We start from the raw sequence: 22,863 nt of genomic DNA on the forward strand, positions 1-22,863 counted from the left end.
GTGTTTATAAAATGAGTGATAGCAGAACAAACTTCCATTGTGCTCAAGATTTGTCAGCAACAATGCAAGCTCAAAACTCCACCATGCACACAAAAGAAGTGTGATACAACAGAAGCAGCAGCAGTGCAACCTTCACAAGCACACATGCACACAAAACACAGCACAAGCAGCTGCACAAACATTGATATCTCTCTGTTAGAAATCGGGTCTTTGGTTGGCAGTCAGGTTACCCCCGTCCAAGCAAGGGCCCTCACTCTAGTCAGGGCAAAGGAGAAACACACCTGGTTAACCCCCACTCATCCCTTTGGTAGATTGGCACGAGCAGAAAGGCTTAACCCAGAAGCAATGTGAAAAGTATTTGTACCAACACACAGAGTAATAAAGTAAAAACACTACAAAATGGTCAATGCACCTGTGATACAAATAGACTGGACTCTATCCTGGACTTTCCTCCATCATCACCTCAGCCCATTGCACATCCCCCTCTAATCATTAGCACTTAAATAAACACCATTTGAATAATTACAAGTATGGAGTCTGTCAAATCATTTAACCATGTATTCGTTTAACAAGCTTTAAACACTGTAATATAACTGTAAAGTAATGTATATATAGGAATGACCTGTAGTTGGCTGCAGTCAACACACCAGGAGTAATAGCGGGGCACAAATATCTGAAATAGAGATGCCAAAGGGTACAATAAGTGGCCATAGAAGTGGGAAAATCAACCTGCCAGTGACAATGTCAAATAACCAACTGTCAATGTAAAGTGTAATTACAGTGTCTTACCTGTGTGTCATTGGAAGTACTGTTGTATTATTGCACTTCTGTTGTCCTCATCCTCATCCTCTGCCTCCTCATCTTCACTGTCCACATGGTCCACTGCTGCCACACAGTCGTCTCCAGTCTCATCCTCCTGCAGAAAAGGCACCTGGCGCCGTAAGGCAAGGTTGTGCAACATACAGCCTGCCACAATGATCTGGCACACCTTCTTGCGTGAGTAGTACAGGGATCCAGTTAGATGGAAGCAACAACACCTGGCCTTCAGGAGGCCGAATGTCCTTTCTATTATTCTTCTTTTTCACCCATGTGCCTCATTGTAACATTCCTCTGCCCATGCCCTGGGATTCCTCACAGGGGTCAGTAGCCATGAGAGGTTGGGGTAACCAGAGTCACCTGCAAATATCGAGGGACAACTGCTAGACACACACTAATCCTTAGGGCCCACACCATACCCATACACCACCATCCACTGGGTGGGAACCAGGCTCACCTATTAGCCACACCCGGTGCCTCTGGAGTTGAGCCATCACATATGGGATGCTGCTATTCCTCAGGATGAAGGCATCATGCACATACCCAGGATACTTTGCATTGACATGGGAGATGTACTGGTCCGCCAGGCACACTATCTGCACATTCATGGAGTGAAAGCTCTTTCGATTTCTGAACACATGTTCATTTCTCTTGGGGGGGAGGACAAATGCAATATGTGACCATCAATAGCCCCAATAATGTTGGGGATGTGTCCCATTGCATAGAAATCAGCTTTCACTGCGGCCAAATCCTCCACCTGGGGGAAAACAATGTAGCTGCGCATGTGTTTAATAAGGGCAGACAATACTCTGGTCAGCACTATTGGGAACATTGGCTGAGACATTCCTGCTGCCAAGCCCACTGTCACTTGGAAGGAGCCACTTGCCAGGAAATGGACCACAGATAGGACTTGCACAAGAAGGGGGATCCCGGTGGGCTGACGGATAGCAGATATCAGGTCAGGTTCCAATTGGGCACACAGCTCTGTGATTGTGGCCCTGTCCAGTCTATAGGTGAGGATAATGTGCCTGTCCTCCTTTGTTGCCAAGTCCACCAAGGGCCTGTACACGGGTGGATGTCTCCATCTCCTATTCATCTTCAGCAGTTGCAATCTAGGGGGCAAACGGTGAGTAGCTGGTCGGTATTCCATATTTTCAAACACTACACTGCATTGCATGTTGTGATTGTAACACAATATTGTTGTATAGGCCCAAATGGTGCCTATGTGTACTGTGATGCAGTTAGGTGCCATGGCCTGCACCCCCCTGAAATGGCGTCTGCCTCTCCTGTATGGAGGGACAGGTGGAAATGAGGTAATTCCGCTGACGTTGTGCACCGTTGCAGGAGGCGGTCGAAAACCGCAGTGCAAATTCTCATTGGATCCCATTGGGCCCTATGGTTTACAGTGGCCAATGGTGATGTACGCCGGCGGTGATGGTACGCACCGCCGCGGACGTGACTGCCGTTTTTTATCTGTTCACTCACTTGCTACCTGACCTTCAACAGGAGAGGACCTACACTGCAAGTGCTGCTGTGACCTGTGTCTGGAACCGACCATGGCTCATGTCACTGGGGAAAGGGCCTCTGCCTTCACCGCTGCAGGGTTGGAGAGACTGGTGGATGGGGTCCTACCCCAGTACCCAATGCTGTATGGGCCTCCAGACCAACAGGTGAGTACAATGTGAGCACGATGAATGGGGCATGAATGCATGGAGTGCTGTGTGTGAGGGCCTCGTGTAGGGGGGGTTGGGTAAGGGCCCTGGGCAGGGTGCTGCATATATGGTGGGCAATGTCTGCGCGTAAGGGGATGTGAGGGCTATGGTGGGCCATGAGTGAAAACAGCAAGGATGGTCTGACTGATACCTTTTACTATGTGCAATCGCCAAGTACGTGCAGACCCTGCGGGTCTACGGCAGGTGGAGCACCCACTGTCACAAACGGTGGGAGGATCTGAGACACTGGGCACGGTAGACGGCGGAGTCCCAGATGGGGATGGCCTCCCAACGAGGAAGGGATGCCCGTCAAACCCTGACCCCTCTGATGGCCTGCAAACTGGCATCACCTATCCGGAGCTGGATGGACGCTTGGGGGCATCACAGCAGCCACAAGGGGGTGAGTACAGTGCCCCAATATACTACTTGCGTGTGGTGGGGTGGCACCCGGGTGGGGGATGTGGGCCTGTGGGTGACCCTCTGCCAGGCTGGCCAGTGCAGGGTAGGGCCCATGTTGGGCAGGGTCTGATGTCAACCTCCTCAAAGCAACCTAGTAGGCCTCCACTACTGGGCAGGGATCTGTGGGTCTAAGGTATGCTGCAATTGGCGTTTGGTATCCCTGTCCATGGGCTGGTGACTAGCATTGTGACTGGTAGTGAATTTCCTACTGCGTAGGGCTGTTCCCTGTGTGTGAGTGTGTTGTGTACGCCAACGGTGGTGTTGTTGCCGCCATTGACCAAGGGTATCCTTTGTCTCATCCCCCCCTTTTTGTTTTGTCACCCTGTCCTTATGTGCATTAGCATCACCTGGCGAAGGAGCAGAGGCACTGGCGACGGGGAGAGCTGCATCCCATAGGGCCCTGGAGGCTGAATCCACCGACGGTGAGGGCACCAGTGGGACAGCGGGCGAAAAGGAGCACCACAGCGGACACTGGATGGGACACTTCTGACAGTGATACCTCCTCCGATGGAAGATAACTGGTGGTAGCGGACACCTCTGTGCCCACCCCAACTAATGGTACACCCGCCACCCCCGTACCAGCACCACCCTCCCAGCAGCCCCTAAGCGTGTTTCCCGTACCCACTCACCCACGAGGGTGGGCATCTCCTTCGCCCCAGGCACCTCAGGCCCTGCCCCAGTTAACCCTGCTGCCCTGAGTGAGGAGGCTATTAACCTCCTGCAATCCATCTCTGTTGGGCAGTCAACCATTGTGAATGCCATCCAGGGGCTGGCAGCCCATTTGCAACAAACAAATGCATTCCTGGAGGGCATTCACTCTGGCATGGCAGCCCCACAGAGATCAATCGAGGCTCTGGCCTCCTCCCTGATGGCAGCCATTGTCCCTGTTTCTAGTCTCCCCCTCCAACCTCCTCTGCCCAATCCCATTCCCCTCAACCCCAACCTATCCCAAGCACGCAGGCAGACCAGCATGCACCCATGAAAACACACGAGTGGTTCAGGTAAACACAAGCACCACACAACATCACACAGGCACTCACACAAACACCATATAGATGCAGACATACCAACATCCACTGCCTCCACTGTGTCCCCCTCCTCCTCATTGTCCACCTCCCTCCCAGTAGCACCTACACTCACACCTGCATGCACTACATCCTCATCCACTACCACCATCATGCCTATCACTACACGCCCCTCACTGGCAGTCACCACCCCCATTCCCATGCACACGTCCCCTGTGTCCTCTCCCACTGTGTCTGTGCTGCCTCCTCCCAAGATACCCAAACACAAGCACTCAGACACCCAACAGCCATCCACCTCACAACAGCATCCAGCCCATGCACCTGCACCCAAACACAGCAGACAGACACCTCCTACAACCACTTCCTCTTCCTCTTCCTCCACTCCCAAACCTTCACCCTCTTCCCACCCCAATGTCCCTAAGAAGCTTTTCCTCTCCACCACTGACCTCTTCCCTACCTCTCCTCCCCCGTCCTTCACGTCAGGCCAGGGTGAAGAAAACCCAGGCAAGCACCTCAGCCACCCAGTCCAGGTGCACAGTAGTGTTGACAGCTACTGCAGGTGGGAGAGGATCCCAGGTACCAGGCAGCAACACTGACAGGGTGCCTGCACCAGGTGCATGAAGGAAGGGCAAGGAGGCACCACCAGCTGCGACTAGGAAGGGCAAGGAGGCACCACCATCTGCAGGTGTGAAGGGCAGGGGCAATCCCCGGCTGCTGACAGGAAGGGCAAGGAACCTGCACCAGCAGACAGGAAGGACAGGAGGCCTGGTGCTGGGACTCATTCGGAGTCCCCACCACCAACCATGGTGGTTCAGCCATCCGAGGCTGCAGGGGATGGGATGGGCTTAAGCCTCTCCCCACCACTGCCGGCACCGCCACCAGCACCAACGCCAGCAGCAGCAGCCCCAGTGGGCAGCCGTCCGAGGCTGCAGGGGATGGGCTGGAGCCTCCCCCCACCAGTGCCAGCACTACCAGCCCCGCCACTGCCACCACTGAGCAGCTGTCACCACCGGCAGGCAGTGTGTAGTCCTAACTCCATGGGCTGTTGTGCATCCTGGCCCCTGCAAATCCAGTGGGTCTGACACAGAGGTGATAGACTGTGACCTTGCACTCCCCAAGATCTGCATCACAGGGCACAATGCCCCCTCCAGAACCAGTGGAAGAAGCCATCCACTCACCGTATCCTTCCCAGGATGAAGCACACTGGGCACAATGCCCCCTCCAGAACCAGTGGAGAAGCCATCCACTCACCCCATCCTTCCCAGGATTAAGCACACTGGGCACAATGCGTCCTCCAGAACCAGTGGAGAAGCCATGCACTCACCGCATCCTTCCCAGGATGAAGCACACTGGGCACAATGCGTCCTCCAGAACCAGTGGAGACGCCATCCACTCACCCCATCCTTCCCAGGATGAAGCACACTGTGCACAATGCCCCCTCCAGAACCAGTGGAGAAGCCATCCACTGGAGAGACTGTGGCTTTGCACTCCCCAGGAACAAGCAGTGGGCAAACCACCCACTTGAGAGACTGTGGCCTTGCACTCCCCAGGACCAAGCAGTGGGCAAACCACCCTCTAGAGAGACTGTGGCCTTGAACTCCCCAGGACCAAGCAGTGGGCAAACCACCCACTTGGGAGACTGTGGCCTTGCACTCCCCAGGACCAAGCAGTGGGCAAACCACCCACTTGAGTGCTGTGGCCTTGCACTCCCCATGACATTGCACAGGGCATGTAGCCCCCCTCCAGGACCAGTGGTGATGTACCATCTTCCGGCTGAGGTGTCCCCCATTCACCGTCACCCTGACGTGCCTGTGTATTTTCTACCTGATGCTCCTGCAGTGTTCTCTCCGTGTTGTTGCAGGAGTGAGGTGGGGCCTTGGCCTATGTGTTGTGGCCATGTGGCCCACAGACATTGAGGACTGGGCAGTGTCCCTCCATTTGTAAATATGTATATACGTTTGTAATTTGATGCACTTATTCAAGTTATTTTATCGTATTACACTCACTTTCTTCCAATCATTTTGTCCTCGCATTATTCCTGAGGGGTAAGGGTAAGATATGTAATGTTATGGCATCTGGTTGTGTGTATGGTGTTGGGGGTGGGAGTGTTGCGTGTTGCGTGTCACTCTCTTTTTTCTCCCCTCTCCCTTGTGTGCTAGGTGCCAGAACTCACTGTGGTCGTCTTCGCCGGTGTTGGTGTTTGTAATGCAGGAAAAGGTAGATAAGTATGGAAAATATGTGCAACTCGGGCTCCATGGCGTCCTGGTTGTTCCCTGTGTCTCCAGAGGTGAGTCCTTTGACTTCTGTGTTCTGTTTCCGCCGTGCTTCTGATGTCGTTGGTACCGCCCCAGAAAGGCTGGCGGATAGGCTGGTCATAATGCAGTGGGCGGTACATTGTCTTATGCCTGGCTGTTGGCGGTTACCACAGTGGTGCTTGTTGCTACCGCCGTGGTGGTCAGTGTGTTAAAGTGGCTGTCTGTCTGAGAGGTTTCCGCCGTGGTCAGAATTCCATTTTTGTTATCGCCGGCCTGTTGGCAGTATTACCACTGCTTTATCACTGACAGTCAGCATTGTAATGAGGGCCTAAGAGTCTTACTCCATAAAAACAATGGAAATGTTGATTTTACACAAAGTACCTGGTTTGCGTAAAAAATAAAGCTGCATGGGTGAGCGTGCATCAGAAAAGTCAGCAATGCGTTGATTCCTTACTCGCAAGTGAGGCGGTGCGTTGTTTCTTCCCAGGTCGGGCAGCGATGCATCGTTTTTTCACCCACAAGAGAGCGATGCATCGATCTCTGGACGAGCCCCTCGGGTCCGCGCTGGTTCACAATGACTTTGACACCCAGCGTGTGAGAAATCCAGTCGTACCGTGTTAGAAAACCGTGCTGCTTGGGATTTGGTCATTATCAGCAGCCTCAAGCGGGTGTTTTGTTGTTTCTCCAGGCATGAAGTGTTGATCTCCCAACCGCGATGCAGGTATAGCGTTGATTTTAGCCACAAAGCGGGTGGCGTGTCTTTTATCAGCCGCATTGCAGCTAATGCGTAAAAAAATTCCCTGCAAGGTGCTCTGTGCATGGATTTCAGTCCTTGTTCTGCCCACTTCACCTTTCAAGGGCCCAGGAACTGGATGGGGCACCACTTGAAAGGGCAGGAGTCTCCGCAGAGAGTCCAGGTGCTGGCTGAGGAAGTCTTTTATGGCCCTGGGACTTCAAAACAGGAGGCAAGCTGAGTTCAAGCCTTCTTGGAGATTCTTCTAAAGCAGGAATTCACAACAAAGTCCAGTCTTTGTCCCCTTTCACAGGCAGAAGCAGCAACTGCATGATAGCCCAACAAAACATAGTCACAGGCAGGGGCAGCACTTCTCCTCAGCTCTTCTCCTTGGTAGAGGTTCCTCTTAGTTCGGGAAGTGATCTAAAGTCTGGAGTTTTGGGTAGAATACGTATACCCCTTTCTGCCTTTGAAGTAGGCAAACTTCAAAGGAAAGTCTTTGTTGTTTAGAGGATCCTGCCTTGCCCAAGCCAGACCCCAGACACACACCTGGGAGTTGGAGACTGCATTGGGTGAGGGCAGGCATAGTCCATTCAGGTGTAAGTGACCACTCCTCCCTCCACTCTAACCCAGATGGCTCATCAGGATATGCAAGCTACACCCCAGCTCCCTTTGTGTCACTGTCAGGAGGAGATTCACAAACAACTGTCAGTCTGACCCAGACAGGGAATCCACAATCAGGCAGAGTCAAAGAATGGTTAATTCAAGAAAATGTCTACTTTCTAAAAGTGGCATTTTCAAACTAACAATCTAAAAACCAACTTCACAAACAGATGTATTTTTTAAATTGTCAGTTCAGAGACTCCAAACTCCATATTTCTATCTGCTGTCAAAGGAAAACTAAACTTTAAAATTATTTAAAGGTAGCCCCCATGTTAACCTATGAGAGAGATAGACCTTGCAAAAGTGAAAAACACATTAGGCAGTATTTCACTGTTAAGACATGTAAAACACACCAGTACATGTCCCACCTTTAACATACACTGCACTCTGCCCAGGAGACTACCTTAGGGGTGCCTAACATGTATGAAAAAGGAAGGTTTGGGCCTGGCAAGTAGGTAAATTGGCCAAGTCGACTAGGCAGTTTAAAAGTGCACCCACGGACACTGCAGTCGCAGGTCTGAGCCATGTTAACAGGACTACTGACGTGGGTGGCACAATCAGTGCTGCATGCCTACTAATAGCATTTGATTTACAGGCCCTAGGCAACTCTAGTGCACTTTACTGGGGACTTGCTAGTAAATCAAATATGCCAATCAGGGAAAAGCCCATTACAAATAAAATGTCACATAGGGGGCTCTTGTTTTTAGCACTGATCAGCAGTGGTAAAGTGCCCAGAGTAACAAAAACAGCAAAAACAGAGTCCAGCGCACAGTCAACAACCTGGGAACCAGAGGCAAAATGTTAGGGAGACCACGCCAAGGATGCCAGGTTTAACACTCTCTATGCTATTCTGCTAATTGTTGGCCAGCGAGGTAGGTGTATGCAGTTTTTTCAGAAGCTTTGCATGTTTTACACTTTGGTGCTCATTGACCTGCCCTTGTTTTTTTGGATCTCAAGAACCAAGGAGACAGTTGCAGAAAACGAAAGTAAACAAAGTTCTGAGAGCCTTGTTTTCTTTCTGTAGGTTCCATTTCTTTCTTTTGTATCTTAGTACCAAAAGTGGGGCTGGAGAGGGGCTGAGGATGGGACAAGGAATTCTCTCTGCGATGTCATCAGGAGTCCAATTTTGGATGATGTCACTTCCATTACCTTTGGCTTTTTGGTGAATCAACGTGCATGATTGTTGTATGCTGTGGAAATTCACCCAGTCACACACAAGTATTCACACATTGAATGCCATCACCCTACGTTGACCTTTCCATTTGACCTTTGAAGTAATATGTTAAATATATCTAACCTCTGCGATCATCTGTGGAGGTTCCATATTTCACCTGTAACTGAGAATCTGTCTTACTTACCATCTGTCTGCATGACTGGGGCATGAGAGAGTTGGGTCAGCCATGGACTCTGCCCATGACTAGTGAGTGTTGGGGTGCTTAGGACAAGTCATCCTCTTTATGCTTATTAGTATTAGGCAAAAGGAGAGCACATTAATACTTGGAATGGACTAAGGATTCATGAGAGGAAGATGGGCCATCCCGGCTTACCAGCAAGGACAGTTAAGCTTGGACGAGGATGGTAGCTCAGGAGGACCAAGATGGTGGCAGACTTGTTACATTAATGCTGTCTCTGGCCTGCTTGGTAGAGGCCCATTCAGAGTTGGACAGTACTCGCACAGTCTAAACTCTGCACCATAAATGCAGATACCATGCATAAATGTCCCAGTACTGTGCAATTATTAACCTTCACAGTATGGGCAATAAGCATGGGTAACGGGAGGGGGTAGCATGGGCCATGAAGGAATGTTTTTGGGGGGCAGGGCAAGCAGTAGACTGGTCGTGGGATGATATACCATGCTCCCCTCATGCCTGAGGTAGGGATCAGGCAAGGGGAAGGCTGTGATTGTGCCTGCAGCACAAACTCCTACCCGCAGTGTTTTTACTGGTTGGATTTTTTGGCCAACAGATATTCTCACACTCTAGTGAATCTGAACACTAGACCTCTTGTGATTGGGCAAAGAGTATCCCGCCAGAGATACTACTATGCCAAACTTGTAATCAGGCTCTTGCGAAGTCTGTAATGATTGCACAATCTCATTCACTTTTGAAAGTGAAAAAGTAACCCACCATCAAGCTGCAGCCCCTCGAGCCTTGTAATTACGATCTATGTTCATCCTTTGTGGTCATTTTCAGTGTTTTTGGCTCACCCTTTCAGGACAGCTTCCATGACTGAAGAGAGATTGGCAGATTACTGTGTATAGCAACGCAGTTAGAAAACATGGCAGAACATGAAAGAAGAGGATTTGTACAGCTAGACCCTCTGAAAATTATAAAATATGTTCAGAAGAGAATATGTAGGTGAGAATCAAAGCCTAATGTAGACCATGTGTACAAAGTCATTTTTATAATGTTTTTTTCCAAAGCGTATTGGTCCAAATGAGGGTGTCTATCATAGTAGAAAGCTGTGCAGCTACTAAGAAACTTTTCCCCAGGGCAGGCACTGTCAGTCTAACCTAAAAAGTGGCAGCCTCACCTTTCGTAACCACATTCCTATTGTAACCCTTTGCAATGTGTTACCTTATGCATAGCAGTATATGCTAAGCGTATTTGTCTTATTACCCTGATTCTGTTGTTATTTTTCTTCTTGTACATAATCAATATGTATGTGTGTGTATATATATATATTTATATATATATGTATTAATGTGCATTTATTTGCGCAATCATAGTTTTGTAGTCAAATACTAGCTTTCCTTCTTACATTTACCTCTTTCACTGAGAGGCAGTATCATGTATTTCCTTCAATATATCCGTCTGCCTCCATGTATTTCGAGTAAATGAAGATCATCAAGATTCTTTCAAAATGTAGACATGAAGAAATATCTAACAAAAGAATATGGCACTGTGCAAAATGACTGGTGCTCTCACCCATACAGGTCATGCGCCAGTGCTATAATTTAATTTATCATCTACATGCAGATACAGGGGCAGTTCGCTGCAAAGAGTAACTGGTTCAACATTCTTTAAACATATATAAGGTGAAGGTGAGTAGATTTGGAGTCAAGACAAGTAAATTTACGTTTACCAATATATAGTTACTTCAACAATGTAGTGGTAGTCGATCTTCCTAAGTCGATATTTTTGTAAATTTGTATTAGAAACTCACTACTATGGTAGTACTGCCTGAATTGCTGGTCCTTTCAAAGGATTCAGAAAGACTTGAATGGTCCTGTGCTTGGACTTCTTCAGGAAGGATGAAAACTTTTCCCTATCTGCCCCTTATGGAATACCTAGGTCAGGGCGACTGGAATTACACAAAATTGTCAATATTGTAGCTGCAGCGTTTTCCGCAAATTTATAGATTTGCTGCATTGCTCACTCAATCCATCATCTGCTGCATAATCTGAATATATTAACAACAACAAAAATTCTAGCTCAAACGTATTAAAAGTTATTAAAAACGTGTTGACACATAGGGGCAGATTTATGGAATGTGGCGCTGCACTGAGTGAAGCTCCACTTTCCCTGCGCCCCCTAGACCCACCATACTGCCACCATGTGTGTGCCGTATTTAAAATATGCCGCACCATGGCGCAGGGGAGGGGGCATTAGTGTCATTTTTCACGACTCTATTGATGTACTCTGCAACAAGCTTTGGCAAAGCTAATATGTCCAGTTTATGCAAAATTTATTGGATTTGTCAATTTATTTCAGCCTTGTTGTTCAAGCATCACAGCTGCTGTGCAGCAGCATGGTTGGTGGTAAATCTAAAATTTGAAAAAGTGCTATGACGCGGTCAAACTGTCTGCGTCACAGCTTTTTTCTTGTATTTACAACTGTCAACCTGGCTTACAAAACGTTGACAAAGCCAAATAATAGAACTCTAATAGAGTAACTTGCGACATCTCCTCCAAATAGGTGGAAAGCCAGTCTGATGATTAGGAAGACACAATACATAGTTCTCCTTTGTTTGTGAATGTCAACCTCATATTTCAGTGGAAGTTCTGCATCATTGTAAATGACGACTCTGTCAGTGTTCATGGTACCGTAATGTGAAGAAATATTGCAACAAACGTATTCATCTTCAGGGGGCATGAGTTGGATTTGTAGTCTAATTAAAAAAGCTAGGCGTAGCAAAAGATATTAGACACCTTTTGACCACACATGGTATAAAAAAATGTACTCTTTGTTCCACACTTAGACACTCAAATGTCACCTGTCTGCTGCCTAAGAAGGAAAAAGGCATGGAGTAGAAACTCCAGAAAGTAACCTCCTCTACTTCTACTACAATTCCAAGCCTACTCCCGTGCCTGCTCCCCACAGCTCCGGTGGGCCCCTGCTCTAGAGGAGGGCGCGGAGCGACGCAAAATGGCCGACGGGGTGGACCATATCGATATTTATGCAGACGTGGGCGAGGAATTTGATCAGGTAAGCCGTGAACTGTACGGACCGGAAGGGCTCGGCCTTGTTTTCCGCGGCTGGACTTCTTCAAGTGTTCCCATATCAGCGGCTAATCCTACATGGATGCTGCGCTCGCAAAACCGAACCGTTTAAAGGAGTCTCCTAAAGACAGAAGGCCCCAGTTTTGGCTGCTGAGAACGGGTCTGAGATCAAAGAAAGGCGCTGCGCCTTTAGCCCACATCTTCCAGCCAACTATGCTCCGTGGCACCCACCTCATCATCATCTCCATACTATTGTCCTTGTGATTATCCCTTTTAACACCGTACCGGCTACTCCCCTCTTTCTACTTTCTCGCCCCTACATAAATTGATTTGCGGTTTAACTGGCATTCTTTATAGTTCACTACTGATATGAATACTTATTGAAAGCATTTAGTTTGGAGGACTGACTGGAGGCATTTCAGTGGGATGACCCTGGACAAATCTAGCATAGACCACATACCGCTGCTGACAGCTTGACTTAGTAGCCTTCTAATAAGATGGTACTCGCAGGTGCTGCCCAATGCCGGTGTTGCTGAATACCAATGTTATCTAAATTAGATTCTACCTCATGCCTTACGTCCACAGCACTACACTTTGTCTTGCGACACTCTCCAGGCGTCTTTTTCAACTCAAGTTCTTCCTTTGTCACAGTTTTACTATGTTTTTATTTTTGCTGCTTTTTTCCTTGCCTGCCTTTCTCGATGGTCGTATGTGTAGATCTGCTGATGGTAAAATAAGCCAAATTTCCCATAAATATTAGTGCCTACTGCTTGTAACACCCATAACAAATTACGCACTGCATTGTAGGGTGTGTGTGTGCTCGCTTCCAAAGGCCACCAGTAACTCGCCTGCCCTCGGTGGGTGCCTTTGCTGCATGAGGGTGGATTCCCAAAATCTTGGTTTCCAACAGAACACGGAGCACTCACGGACGGAAATTCCTTTTTTTTAATGTAACTAGACGTGTTTTGGCTTTCACCTTTCTCAATACTCGCCAAATAAAACAATCTTGCTTTTAAATTAAACCATCAAAGACCCATTAGATAATTGACAGGAACACACAAAAGAGGACAACTACTGTCCTATTTGATATTCTAGATCTGCAGCAGCCATACTGGTGTGTCTTGCTCTTAATCAAACCAAATAGCAGGTAACTTGTTATTCTCCGTCATGTCTCCGATGACTTCCATAGTTCATCGTACTTCATATAGATCTGTACTTGCAGGGGGTACAGATTTATCAAGTTACATACAAATTGCAAATTAACGTAGTCCTCTTCCTTACATAATTTTACTTCTGCGTGCATGGCAAATCAAAGATGTTCTATAATATCTTGCAGGTCATGACTCAATAAGGGTACAGCCCTCTCCCACAGCATAAATGTCAATTTAGCCAGGCACAGCCCTCGCAGGAGTGGAACCAATGCTAGTTACCTCAACAATTTGAATGATTGTTGATCAATTTGAGGCTGCACTTTCCGTAGTCCCACTTGGCGGTGCTGACTTACCAATTTGTTTTCAAAGTCCACCAGTAACTCGCCTGCACTCAGGGCTGGTGCGGCCGCTGCGGGAGGGTGGACTCATGATATCTTCTTTTCCAACAAAACACAGAGCACTCACTGGCTAAAATTCCTGTTTTTTTAATGCAAGTAGATGCTTTTCGGCTTTCACCTTTCTCAATACTCGCCAAATAACCTCATGTGTCAAAACAAGGTTGTGATGGTGATGTGTAAATGTCAGTTGCTTTCTGGGGTTGCATAGATGTAACACTCTTTCTCAAGTATTTTAGAGATCATCTTGACATCTGACTAACTTTGCCTATGCTGCTAACTTTTAAGAGACACAGGCTTTTGTGTTACTTTTTATTTACAGATCCAGCTCCGACTGAAAAATGAAAAAAGGCCCACATAATTTTGTAGGGGTGTGTCTACACAATAGGCTGTACTGTTCCCACTGTAGCAGAGCGAAGACTGATTTACACATGGTTGAGTCCAAACTGAGGTGGCCTGTTGTGCAAAGTAATGATGGACTGGGATGCTGGCAATAGTTATCAGTGGCTGAATTCAAGCACTCCCGCCATCAATTTTTTTTTTTTTTTTTTTTTTGTATATTTTATTCTGTCACTCTAAGTGGGACGGGTTTACCCAGACCTGGGTCCCGTGCACACTGTCACTGGTACCAAGCTATATCTAGCATTTGAGCCCTAACTAGGGCAAAACTGGCTGTAGGTTGCTGTGTTTCCGTTCAGAGGGGATCTTGCGTAGCAGTTCAGACTAGACTGTTTCCATTGGAGAAAGGTCAAGACTGATTTGCATATGTCAGAGTTTAAACTGAGGTGGCATGATGTGCAATATAATAATGGACTGGGATTTGACCCAGAGTAATTACCAGAGGCTGAGATGAATACAAGCGTTCCATCTAGCACTTTTTTGTACACTTCAGTGTGTTACTCAAATGAGGTAGGCAGATGTGTAATAGCTCTTTCTTTTGTTTACTATTTAGCCATGCTGCATAGCATCGGAGGTGCTGTGCAGCATCACAAAATAAATTGCTTAAGCCAATAGCAAAAGCAGGGGTCCCCCAAGGGTCAATCATCTCACCTTTGCTTTTCAACATCTACATGATATCTTTACCAGAACTGATCAATGATTTACATCTCACATGCTACAGCTATGCAGATGACACACAAATACTACTTAAATTAGAAGACCCCAAAAACATTGAAAACTCACAAATCTTCAGTTGCCTCAGAGCCGTTGATCAGTGGATGACCTGGAGCCATCTCAAACTAAATACCTCAAAAACAGAAATACTCATATGTGGTGACTGGAAAAATTATGACCCTCTGTGCGTCTGGCCTGATGATCTCGGACCACCTCCTCAATTATCCAAGGAAGTTAAAAACCTAGGAATCACCATGGATTCCAAGCTAACTATGAATGCCCAGGTAGACAAATTAGCACGCACAAGTTTCATCACCTTAAAGACTTTACGACGCATCTTCCCCCACCTCGGATTTCCACACAAGGTGCAAGCTACTATCTCACTTGTACTATCCAAACTGGATTATGCCAATAGCCTCTACCATGGATCATCTCTATCTGTTATGAAAAAACTACAACGTATCCAGAATTCCGCAGCCAGGCTACTACTACATATAAAGCCGTAAGCCCACATCTCCCCTGCCTTGAGAGCACTACACTGGTTACCCGTTGCCAGAAGATGCACTTTCAAGCTGCTTTGTATCATCCACAAAACTATACATGGAACAGGACTGCTTTTTATCAGAAAGAAAATTACCAAATACATCCAACAAAGAACCCTCCGCTCAAGACTGGCACCCCGCCTTAGAACACCACCATACAAGAAAAAGACTGTAGGTGGTACATCCTTGTCCGTCCAAGCAGCCAAACTATGGAATTCATTACCCCCAACTATAAGAGCCACAGATAACTTTCTTGTCTTCAGAAAACTACTCAAGAGTTGGCTCTTTCCTTCATAACCACCTTTTTCAAACAACTATGTACTGCATATGCCTATGTGGATAAATATTTATTTTCATATTATATGTATATTTATAGTTTCTTTGGAAAATATGTATTGCTACTGTCATAACAATAAAATACACACACACTCTTTAAACCTGTCTGACTAAGTATTTTTTTACCCATGATTCTAATTATGTATTGTATGTGCATATATATATATATATATATGTATGTGTATATGTTGTTTCTGTGCTTGGCATGTTTGTGGATCATTGCCTGGCTCCTGGTTTTGGGTTGTTATACTAGATATCTGTGAATTCCTGCTCTCATCTTATCACACTTATCTACGCATCACTCTTATGTCATGTCTCTATCAAACTATCCTCCATTCTCACTCTGACTCATCCCAAATCCCTTCTACCACTTTCATCTCCTAAATATCTCTGCCTAAGCTCTTCCCTCCACCTCCACATCTAACTCACCAAACCTCACTCTACCTCTGTGACCTCCCACACAACCCTACTAAATTCTCCTGCATTCATCTCACCCCGCTACTATGCTCTCCCTAACCCTTCCACATACTCTTCCCCCTCCGCCCCCCTTTATTCATCCCAAGCCTTTGGGTTGAGTAAATGAAGGATATACTCCCAATTAACACTTCTGGATTTCTTTCCTCCTCCACCCCTCCATTACTCCAGTCAATCTAACTAACAAACTCTCATATCCGCGGCTCAAATTAACTCATAATAATACTAAAACTGTACTCATTATTAAACTATACTAATCCATCACTAATTCTTGTTGGGTTCCGGAGTAGCGTGCTACTCATCGAAAAGCGCTTCGACGCCTCTTCAGGGGTAGTAAGCGCTATATAAATACGATTACAATACAATACAATACAATACAGAGCAGTGGTACCCAACCTGTGTTCTGGGGACCCCTGGGAGTCCGCAAAGCCTCCTCAGGAGGTCCACAACTGCTTAAAAAATAAATTATATTATCAGATTAGGTCCCCGGCTTTCAGTAATGACTCAGTGGGGGGTCCTCTGATTCCAATAATGATTCAGTGGGGATCCCCGGGTTCCAGTAATGATAAAGTGGGAACCACTGCTATAGAGAAAAGATTCACTTTTAATTATAAATTATGTTTAATGTAGACTGCCCTATCACCTTAAGGTCCAAGCGTGCTATACAAATGCACCCAATATATAAAGAACTAACTAAATAAATAAATACTCTTGGAGTCCTGTTTACTTTCTGCTGATATTGCTGCCGTCATCACACTGTTAACCACCCACCTACAATATGACAATTTGACCAATGTATCTTCCCACTTTTCTTCTGTTGCTCCATGAGAATCTTGAAGGTTCAGAGAAATACCTTCATGGTTGAAATAAAACAGAAGACGTAGCATTATATCACATTCCTACCTTTCTGGTGAGTCAGGGTCAAAGCACGTCTTCCCAACGTCTGTGACTTCAGGGTCACAACAATCGCCATCGTCAAAGTTTTCCACCATGTTGTTGCACTCTGGGTGGCAAATGCCATCGCGCTTCTTCCAAGCGAAGCAATGCCTATGTAAGCGGCAGTCACCTCCATCGTATCCTGTCAGTGGATGTTCGCACTCAGGGTCACAGCGTCCGTTGCCTATCTTCCCCGACTCACAGCTATCCAGTATGATGCGACGGCGCAGGGAGGAGTTGCGCACCTCCTGAATGGAGAGCTGCCAGCTGATGTTGTAGCGGGTAAAGGCCTCAACGAGTGCCTTGTGCTGGCGGGTGATCTGCCCAAGGGAGATGGTTGGGTTGCTTCCATCATCCTCGCACACGTTGACCACCCGATAACGAACAAGCTTCTCGATGCGAAGAGGCCAGTAGCTGTTGTAGTTGGAAATAAGCTCAAGGTTGTCACAAACTGTTTGCCCACAAGGTGAGGGCATCAGTTGAGAAACAACATCCACCTCGGGTATTGGTAAGAGTTCCACTAGTGGGTACACACTTTCCTGAAAAGGTGCCCACTGCTTCTCTAAGTTGGCAAAGCTGGCACTGAACATGACTTCTGCATTGTCTATCACAGCCCAACGAATATATCTTTGCCGCAGGGTTTCCTGAGAAAGGGCCCGGGACCACAGCACTATAGATCCAAGATGACCACGGAAAGCATGCCGATTCTCGGAGTTGTCTCCACCAATTATTAGTGTACGACAGCAATCCATAAAAGGACTGTGGAGGGCACCTGACTGTCCGCTGTGGCTGCCTACCCGTGTACCAGCCACATAAAGAGTCATCTGCTGACCATCGTATGAGGCTGCCAAGTGTGTCCAGGTACCAGGTCTGTAATTCTGGTATCCAAACACTGTGGTGCTCTGCCTGGCTCTGTCTGTGCGAAGAGTAAAAAAAAAGCGGGCATCCTTCTTTCCAGTGTGCTTGGGTGAGAAGATTCCTAGGGTCCATCCTTTACTGTTGTTCACATGAGTACAGTTGTCAAACAAACCTGGAAAGGAGAAAAAGAAGTTAGACAAAATGAGTTAAATACTTGGCATAATAACATCTTCAGATTACACTGTGTGGCACAAGAAAGGCTAGACTGATTCTACAGCAAAGTCCCACTGTGGTAGTCTCACTGAAGGCCCATGTCACAATAGCATTCCCTCAACAATGTGGGACCAATGGAACGCTCTTGCAAAGTAATGAAATAATGTTCAAAAGTTGTGAGCGTTGTAATGGTGTAGTGGAAGTGTTATTACTAGCGATGGGCAGACCTCCGGTGGAACTGGTGAAAATTTGGAAACTCCACATTACTCTTTAATGCAGAGTACTGCCCAAATTCCACCAGCTGCCATGCAGAGAAAGTGTTCTCCCACGAGGCTCCAGAATATGCTAGCTGGCAAGTGCAAACGAGATTTGGAATCACCTAGTGTGAGTTTCTAAAGCGAGAGGACGCCAACGTTGGTGAGCAGTCAGAGGCTGCCATTGGAGTAGATTTGCTGCTGCTAGAGTAGATTGTTTTTACTCAGCAGAAAAGTCAACTTGGATGGCTGCATGCTTTTACGCAGCTCAAAGTGCAGTTTGCATTGATGTTCAGTGCTGCTCACGTACCACCACTAAATCTGAGCGCAGGCTGCATATGTTCTGCCCAGTGGTGGAATTCCGCAGAAACTTGCAGAGTTGCATGTTCGGCCCACCCCTAGTTATCACCCTTTCAAGGAACATATGAAATAAATAAAAAGGTGAAGTGGCATTCTGTTTCATCGGCCACTCCCCAGGGATATGGAAGAAAACTTGGCTACATATGGAACCATCTGCCCATTCCTGTTGGTGACCAAGGTTTGACCAATCTTGGCCTGCTCCAGAGCTAGTGCCTGCAGGCAGACCATAGCTGCACATTAAGAAACTTCAATTCATTAAGCTCTCTTAACCTGATCGCCACAAATGATGAAAGCACTGACCCCTCTACAATTCAATTTAATAAATATAGCATACAGGTTTGTGAAAACCATAAACACTTTGTATAAATGGATAATTCCTTTGCATTAATTTCCATTAATTTATATCTTGCCACAGAATTCAAAATCACATATTACTTGCAGTTGAATTAGGACAAAAATTAAAAACATAGGTACACTGATAACAACATTACCTAAAGTAAATAAAGGGAATTAATTATATTAGTGTGCTCCATAACAGAAAAAATCCTAGAGGGGGAGTAGGTTCACGTTAAAAAGCATGTATATATTTCTCTCTTCAGGGATTAGTTGTGAAATTTGTAATGGTATTGCTGTCAGTAACCTCCCCAAAATAGTTTTAAACACAGATGTTTTGGAGATTTTCAAAGATCTGCATTTGAGCCTATCATAATTTAACAATGTGAGTTCATTACACTCACTTTTGAGTCCCTTTTTAGGTTGAACAACATTTATCGCCCATTTTGCAAATTTTATCCTGGTTTCTAGTTAGATTCATAGTGCACCTCAAGATTTTGGAGAAATGCAGGAATGTATCTAAATAATAACAGCTATTCTGTGTCAAAAGTGAGGGCACGAGTGCCCTTCCTGTCTTAGGAAGGGAGTCTTTCACATCCAGTAGGACACTATGAAGATATAGCAATAAAATATATTGAACAGCAAAGGAGCCAATAGGCAACCTTGGTCACTCCATCTTAAAAATGGCATCTTATCAGTGAAGGCTTATTCTTGTATAAGCAGAAAGCTGTGTCTTGGAGTAAGGCAAATGTATGCCTCTCAAGAGTTCCTCTGCGACTCCTAGGTAGCACAAGTTGAAAAATAACAAAGATCTCTGTATTGACAAAGGTGCTACCTTTAATGATATGCACACTCTATACAGTATAATGGCAGATTTGTTTTTTCAGTGCAATGGTTATCCAGCCAGAAAACCCAAAACTACTGATTATTGTTGCTTGATTCCTACTAAATCCAGTTTGAGAAATAGGAAGGATATGGTTTGCCTCCACCTAGTTTTGTAATTCCGAAAATTGCCTGCAAACACTTTGTTAACACTGTCAATAAACAACAGTTCAGTAGTTGTCTTTCTTTTTAGGACTATTGATTTCACTAAAATTATATGTATATTACACTTAATTACAGGGGCTTTCAACCAGATTCTTCATCCTTTGGTCTGTTATTGTGTCATTCCCATGTTTCTTTCACCCACTACAGCATATAACATGGGGCAATTGGTAATCCCACTTCAGACATTCGCTAACTTCATGGCATTTTGCCTTTTCACAAGGAGCACACACACACACGGAGTAGCTCCTTTACATGCCTGGGACCATTACAGCAAATGTGTGATTTTTGGTACCAAAAACATATTTTTGCTTGAAGCCAATGTATTTTTAGATGATGAGGCCCTGATGGGCTCCTCAACTATAAAGTTGTCCAAAAACAAAATGGCAAAATAAAACAAGCATTGACAAAGCCAAAAATCTGGCGGCCAACACTTAACCTATTGGCTTTGCCAATTCTTGTTAGAAATGGACAGCACAACAAAACAATTCTCTTCTTTTGTTGTCCAGCTCAGGCAGGAAACTGCCCTCATAACACTGGATAAGACCAGAGTCTACCATTTTGGAATGTGCAGGAAAGTGACTTGTCTACCATCAGGGCTGTACACCTTAGAAGGTCCGATTCACAAAGGTAAAGTTAGACTAAAAGTCTAACTTAGACCAAAAGTCTAACTTGCTATGTTTAAGAATCCACAAAGGCAAGTTACTACTAGTAAATGTATTAGTAGGAAAGTTACTAGTAGTGACTTACCTTTGTGAATACCAAAAAGTAGTAAAGTTAGACTTTTGGTCTAAGAGCCTGATTCACAAAAGGTAAACTTAGACATTAAATCTACAGTCTAACTTTATGCCTGAAGTCCAACTTTACACCTGACGCCTAAACTTAGACATCAGGTGTAAAGTTAGACGTGTAAAGTTAGACTTCAGGTCTAAACTTAGGGCAGTATTCACAAAGGTAAATTTAGACCAAAAGTCTAACTTCACTACTTTTCGGTATTCACAAAAGTACATTACTACTAGCAACTTTACTAGTAGTGAATTTACTAGTAGTAACTTACCTTTGTGAATACCAAGAAGAAGTAAAGTTAGGCTTTTGGTCTAAGTTAGATGTTTGGTCTAACTTTACTTTTGTGAATCGGGCCCAGAGTGTTTGGTGAACTTCATCACTTCAATTAGACTTACAGGAATAACTGAATGAATCTGCATGGGTGGGATTACTATGACCTTCACCACTGTATAATTGTCCAATGTGATTTCTCCAACAGTGTCTGTCGATAAAGTTATCAATTTCATACCAATTTTAGGATAACAGCTTTCATAGGCCAATTGCCAGAATTTATTATTATAATTTTAATTGCATTACAATGAACATGAAAACCAATGTTTAAATGTAATAAGTCTTTTGAATTCTGAAGCAAGGGCGGCTGTTTCAGGTTAAAGACAGTGCAAGATGGAGACATCACAGTTGTCAAAGGACTCAGGGACGTATTAATGAGCCCCTTTGCACCGCTACTGGATCACTTTTTATGATGCAACAGCAGTGCAAGCCTTGAACTCATATCAATGAGGCCATGCAAAGCCACTGTGCGTGGTTTTCAATGGCCTCATAGATTTGCGGTAAGGAAAGGTAGTGCAAATTGCTGCTTTGACTTACTCTGTGCAAGAGAGGCATTCCATGGGAGTTGCGGCGGGTGTTCCCACGCAACACCCACAGATTTTGACACATCCCTAGATTTACAAGACCTTGTAAACCTGGGGATGTGCCAAAATCTTACGCCTCCCCAGGGGAAATATGTTTATTTCTGCTAGTTTTTCCTCTTTCTATGTGTGCTGCAGCCTGAGCACATATAGAAGAAGAAAAAGCCTCCAAGGATGTTTTGTGTGCAAAAAGGTGCCATTTCCTGCACAAAACAATCCTGCATGCAGTGCAAGAACCCTTGCACCATGGTGTTGGTGCTAGGCTACTGAAGCGGTGCCGGCACTGTGTAAACGGATAGGAATGCACTGTATGCCATAGATACGGTGCATTCCAGCCCTTTCCATTTGACACAGGGCAGCACAGCAAGGTGACTTGCTGTGAGGTCCCGGTTCAAAAGCCCATAAAACTTGGGCCAGAGTATTCAATCTTATGAAGAGAGGACTTGAACCTTTATAATCTGTAAGGGAAGAAGAAGAGGCATGGAAATTAGAGCACCAATGAATACCTGAATTAATACAAATACATCAGATGGCAGAGAGAAAAAATACAATATAGACATCACATATGTCACATCTATATGTTCAAACAAAAAGGAAAGAGAACGTATGAGATAATAATTCTGACAGGAATAAATGCAGCAAGGAAGTGAGAGTTGTAACATAACATCCTAGTACCAAAGATACACATGAGAAGGAGGTGGCTATGCAGTAGTCAGTGTGGAGAAGTTATCCCTGCAGTGGATTCCAATGAAGGCTGGAATCAGACTACAGAGATATGTGTAGAAAGATCAGAGTAGACTGCTACCTCCACGAACTTGAATAGTCCTACAAGGAAGAGCCATGATGACTATGATATGATGAAGCTGGAATACACGTTGCTACAGGTCTAGGTGAATTTTAATAAAAACCCATGACTCTATTTCAGTGCAAAGCCTGTTTCCAACCAAGACCTAAATAAGGAGTGCTGAGCTGGTACAACTACAGGGACATTAGCAGTGCTGGGGGTGGTGAGGTGCTGTATACCAGAGGGGCTCCCCTCATGACAGCTTCCTT

General features: G+C 45.7%; 1 protein-coding gene across 1 annotated transcript in view; it reads right to left on the reverse strand.

Moving 5' to 3' along the window:
- PAPPA2 (pappalysin 2) overlaps nucleotides 1-22,863 on the reverse strand; it is a 796,947-nt gene that overhangs the window by 546,197 nt on the left and 227,887 nt on the right. The window contains exon 2 of the mRNA XM_069231564.1: nucleotides 17,019-18,081. Coding sequence (XP_069087665.1) covers nucleotides 17,019-18,081 — 1,063 coding nt within the window. The remainder of the gene's footprint in view (nucleotides 1-17,018; nucleotides 18,082-22,863) is intronic.

This window comes from Pleurodeles waltl, chromosome 4_2, assembly GCF_031143425.1.
Source record: "Pleurodeles waltl isolate 20211129_DDA chromosome 4_2, aPleWal1.hap1.20221129, whole genome shotgun sequence".
NCBI classification, from domain to species: Eukaryota; Metazoa; Chordata; class Amphibia; order Caudata; family Salamandridae; genus Pleurodeles; species Pleurodeles waltl.